Here is a 5118-nt window from a genome sequence, read left to right as displayed (position 1 = left end):
AGGCTCTTCGAGTACTTCTGAAGCAGTCTTCGACTTCTTTCGAAGCTCCGTCTTGAAATTCTTCTTCGAGTACTCCTTCGGCTGCATCGAAGCTATGAGGTGCTCATGCCCCGAATTCCTTCTGTTATATGGGGTGCGATGAATAATCGCACTCCATATGGAGTAGCCCCCGAGCCTTAGGTTGAATCAAAGAATCAGGCTGAGGGTCAAATTAGTCTTGAGTCTTCTTTTTTTCTTATCCGTCGAGTACTTTCAAAAAATAAGTAGTCGATGCCACGTGTCTCACAGCCCCCGAGCCTTGAATCCAAATCTTTTGGAAAAAAGGATCCCAAAGGTCGTGGCAAAAATGTTTCCTTTTGATCAAATATAGTCTAAGATGATGTAATTGGCAGAAATTGAACTCGAAACTCAAAAAACCTCTTTTTTCGGGACAATTAACCCTGAAAAAATGGTTAATCAAGTAACGGCTAAAACAGTCCATCCAAAAACTGCTCATGGTCCTATTATTCCCCTTGCGCGACGCTTCACCTTTCACACAGTAAACCACAGCCTGAGCGCTGGTTATTTAACCCCGCAGTCAGTTAGGGTTTTTCCTGTGCCTTCAGTTCTTACACCGCTGCCAGAGAAAAAACACAACCCCAATTAGAGCTTATCCTGCCATCGCCCCTCCACTGCCCTGCGTAGTCGAAAATCTTCGAGCCCACCACCGTAGCCCCTGAGCGTTGTTCGAACAACTCGTGGCGTACAAATTTGAAATGGCGCTGAAGAAGACCAACCAGAAGGACTTGAAAGAAGCGCAAGCAGCAACCGGCGAGTGGTCAATTAGTAAGTGTTCTCGCCACAATCTCGCAAATTTGGTGTTGGGAGGTCTTCTTCAGGAGAGGGATCTCGTCAATTGGCGCCTTCCCTTTCGTGACCCGTTCCCCATGGAGAGCGTCGACGAAATCATTTCCTTTTGCTCTTTTTCTGAACGGGGATTGGCCCTCCCCACTTGTTCGTTCTTCCGTGGCCTTCTCTATTTCTATGGGATTGAGCTGCAACACCTCAACCCTAACTCGATTTGCCACATCTCCATATTCATCCACTTCTGTGAAGCCTTCCTCGGAATTGAGCCCCATTGGGCTCTTTTCCGCTATCTTTTCCGCATGAAGCCCCAGCCCACCTCAAAAAATCCATCTGCGATAGGAGGCGCTGGCATCCAGCTTAGGCAACATGCTAGTGAGAAATACATATCTTACAAATTTCCTTCCAATATCCTCGGGTGGAAACAGCTATGGTTCTACATTGCGAACCATGCCCCCCAACTCCCTGTGCGGTCAGGCAGGCCCCCTGTTCAGCGCGGCGAATGGATACTAGAGCCCGGTGAAGCCGAGATGGACCAAGTAAATGAGCTGCTAGAGTTGATTGCCGCACACAAAGAGATGGGGGTAACCGGGGCATCTGTGATGTTATCATTCTTCAAACGCCGAATTCAACCCATCCAACAGCGCCATACCTTAGGATTCGAGTACATGGGTACTGAAGACCCATCCCGTATGTGCGCAGAAGAGCTTGGAGACGCCGCCGCGCTTGTTCGCGTCAAGCGAATTCTGCTAGATGTGGACGCCGTCCCTTATGTTCCGGCGGGATTTACAGCCCAGAATCGACCACCATCGGTAAATGTTCGACTTCTCGACTTCTCCTTTGATATGAAGAGTTAAGACTGATTGATTAACTTGACACAGGATCAAACAGCATTGTATCGGAGTTACCCGCCGCAACCCGATCTGCCTCGACCTTATCACACGTTACCCAGTGCTGCAGCCAAAGCAAAGAGAGTAAAAATTGCTAGCAGCGAGTCGGCTGAGGACAGTAAGGCAACCGGGGAGAAGGCGCAAGCAAACAACTCCTCCGGATCATCCGTGGAGCTATTCGATGACGCACCTCTAATCCCCCGGCAGCACCGGGAAATGTGGAAACGCAAAGCCAGCACCACCGACCTCACTAGGTAAGTGCTTGTCAAACTAAAAAGGTATCGAGTTGTATTGCTGAATACTGACAATAACTCTGTTTTGCAGTCCTTCGTCTTCTTTGCCCAGCCCCCAACGCCAGAGGGTAGCCGAAACGCCCCCAACTGTGAATGATGCACCAGAGGCCAGACCCATAGAAGCTGATAAGGCGGACCCGTCGCCTTCTCTTGCAGATGACGTAACGATCGCCGTGGCGGGCACTGTATCGGGGCAACTCGCGCCCTCGACTGAAGCAGACCTGCCGCCGGCAGTGGGTGCCGCGGCCATCGCCACGCCAGCGCTGCCAGCCTCCTCGACTTGTACACTGGCAGCTCCGGACGCGAGTACTGTGGCGAAGAGGCCATTGAAACTGGTGTTGAGGAAGCCAACAATGATCCGATCCCAAGTGTAAGTAACGCTCTGGACCTTGCCCTTAGCCATGTGTAGAAATCACAGTAAAGGTGTTGTACTGTTGTCTTAGACAGATCAACGGTGGCGGCGACGCTGGATGAGTCAGAACTCGAGTTGGCTCCTCCAGCCCCCGAGCCTTCGCCCGAGCGAGCCGACGCGCCGGAACCAGCAGAGAGGGCAGATGTGGCCCTGCCTGATTCACCGCTGCCCGAGCTCCAACACGCGGAACTCGAAGCCACTGGCGATGAGCAAGTCGAGGCCGCCATTACCATACCCGCCGAAGTTGCAGGTAAATGATCCAGCTGCCTTCTGCCGTAACCGTCGCTATGTTAAACACTTGTCCTTTGCAGAGACCGCACAGCCGTCAGTCTTGGAGGGTGCGGGTGCTTCTAGCGAAGCAACCGTGCTGCCAACCCTTGGAGGAGAGAACGATGACACACTCCAAGAGATGCACCTCCCAAGGGACAACCTGAGCCGCATGCGTCAAATGATCAAGGCGATCGATAAGTTTGCCCTGGTACATCTTGTCCAAATCGCTGGTAACTGTATGCTCAAGTCATCTGCCTCTGACGTCCAGGAACGTGCAGGATATGAGCCAAAAAGCTGATGAACGGGCAGTGAAGCTGGAAGAGTCCGCCAAGCGTATTACCAAGCTGATGCAGGAGCGGGCTGGCTTTGAGCAGACCATCACTGAGCTCCAAGGCCGACTCAAGGAGCAGCGAAAAAACCATCAAGGTACGTTGAATTCTATTCTCGAAATCGTACCCGTAGTCGATAACTCCATGGTCTGAAACCTGCTTATCACTGCAGAACTTAAAAAACTCTTAAATTATAAAGAGGAATTGCTTACTGATTTGAAGAACATGCTGAATCGCCGCACAGATGAAGTTGAGGGTCTGTAGAAAGTGATGGCCGACACAGAGCAGCAGTTCGTCGACTGCCTCCAGCAGATCAAGACTTTGGGCGAGGAGAAAGAGCAGCGCCAGAAGGAACTCGACGATTTGAAAGCAGTGGCCCAGGAACTCGTAGAGATGGTGGACCCTCGGGAAGACGGCGCTGAAGATGGGCCACCACTACTTGATCGACTTCGCGGGGCGCCGCAAAAGATCCTCAACTTCGTCACCGAGGCGGCCGCCACATACGTGGGTCATGCTTTGGGCCTTGTGAAATCCTTCTGGCCAAAGGCTCGGCTAGAAGTACTCGCGGAGGGTGCAGCTGCTGATTGTACTGATGAAAACTTCCGTGAGTATTTGCTAGAGGTCCGGCCAGTAGCTAAAAAAATTGTGGAAAACATGGTCCAGGATTGAGCCGTTAGTGTTTATGACTTTTGTAATATAAGAAACCACTTTTGTTCTCTTGTAGCCTTATATGAAGTCTAAGAGCCCCATTTGCTCTGTAGCAGGGACATGCTACCTCCGAGTGCAGCGACTCAGAGAGTATTCGATATAGCCCTTCACGTGAGCTCATCGGGTGAGCTAGATAAAATCCAACCGAAGGGATCAAATCTTGCCTGGAACGCGCGATTTGTGGCGCGACGACTAGGATGCCCGTGGCAAACAGTCGAAAACTACCCTGAAGTATAACAACCTCAGGAGTAGCCTATCATGCGGACATGTCAAACAAGTTAGATAGAACCCGAGCCAGACGGGCCTAACCAGTTTGAAAAAACACGATTATCATCGCGACGACCCATATGCCACTAGCAAGTAATCGATTTGTATAAAGCTTGAGTGTGGCTAAAGCCGCCGCATTGTATTCAAGAATTTACATTTTGAGTCATGTGGCACAAAGCCGCCATATTGACCTAGAAAAGAAAAAACTTGCCCTTGACGCATACAGGAATTGAAAATGAGTCTGCTTAGGGGTAGAACCGTCGGAAGTGCTGGATATTCCATGAATTGGGCACGTCCTGACCATCGGGGTGTTGTAGTCGATAAGATCCTGATCTTGTAACCCGTTTGACGATTAACGGTCCCTCCCATCTTGAGTTAAGCTTGTGCAAACCCATCTCATCCTGAACGCAACGAAGGACGAGGTCGCCTATGCTAAACGACCGTTCCTTAATGTTGCGATCATGATATCGCCAGATTCCCTGTAGGTATCGGGCTGACTGAACGAGAGCAGAGCAACGAGCCTCTTCGACAGAATCCAGCTCCATCTGCCGTGCTTCGTCCGCCTCGCCTTCTTTATACATCTCGACCCTCGGGGATTTCCACATGATGTCTGCTGGGAGAATTGCCTCGGAGCCGTAGACAAGAAAGAACGGGGTCTGCCCTGTGGCTTTGGAAGGTTGAGTCCTGAGCCCCCAGATGACATGTGGCAACTCATGAATCCACTTCCCGCCCTTCTTGCTATTGGCATCGTAGAGTCTCTTCTTGAGGCCGTCAATAATCAAGCCGTTTGCCCGCTCGACTTGCCCATTTGCCCTTGGGTGTGCCACCGAAACATACTTGACCTTGATGGATGAATTTTCACAGAATTCCCAGAATTGGTTGGCCGTGAAATTTGAACCCAAATCGGTGATAATAGTGTTTGGGAAGCCGAACCGATGCAAGATATCGGAGATGAAGTCGACCACCCTGTCTAGAGTAAGCTTGGCGATCGGTTTGAACTCGATCCACTTGGTGAACTTGTCGATAGCCACCAAAACATGAGTAAAACCTCCTGGCACCGTTGCGAAGGGCCCAATCATGTCGAGGCTCCAACAAGCGAACAGCCA

General features: G+C 50.8%; 1 protein-coding gene across 1 annotated transcript; it reads left to right on the top strand.

Moving 5' to 3' along the window:
* The first annotated feature begins 1949 nt into the window (after window positions 1-1949).
* LOC112880944 (predicted GPI-anchored protein 58) lies at window positions 1950-3873 on the top strand. Its single transcript, XM_025945674.1, has 5 exons — window positions 1950-1987; window positions 2058-2396; window positions 2474-2688; window positions 2750-2916; window positions 3802-3873. Exons 1-5 carry the CDS (start codon window positions 1950-1952, stop codon window positions 3871-3873), a joined length of 831 nt encoding a protein of 276 aa, XP_025801459.1.
* The last annotated feature ends 1245 nt before the right edge of the window (window positions 3874-5118 follow it).

This window comes from Panicum hallii, chromosome 2, assembly GCF_002211085.1.
Source record: "Panicum hallii strain FIL2 chromosome 2, PHallii_v3.1, whole genome shotgun sequence".
In the NCBI taxonomy this organism is placed as follows: domain Eukaryota; kingdom Viridiplantae; phylum Streptophyta; class Magnoliopsida; order Poales; family Poaceae; genus Panicum; species Panicum hallii.
This window is presented reverse-complemented; position numbering and strand designations above follow the sequence as displayed.

Excerpts from the sequence above, each read along its gene's own strand:
- LOC112880944 (XM_025945674.1), top strand. The coding sequence starts at position 1,950 with ATGTGGAAACGCAAAGCCAGCACCACCGACCTCACTAG. Across the intron at positions 2,689-2,749 it reads CATACCCGCCGAAGTTGCAG|AGACCGCACAGCCGTCAGTC; the intron begins GTAAATGATCCA and ends TGTCCTTTGCAG. Across the intron at positions 2,917-3,801 it reads CGATCGATAAGTTTGCCCTG|GGACATGCTACCTCCGAGTG; the intron begins GTACATCTTGTC and ends GCTCTGTAGCAG.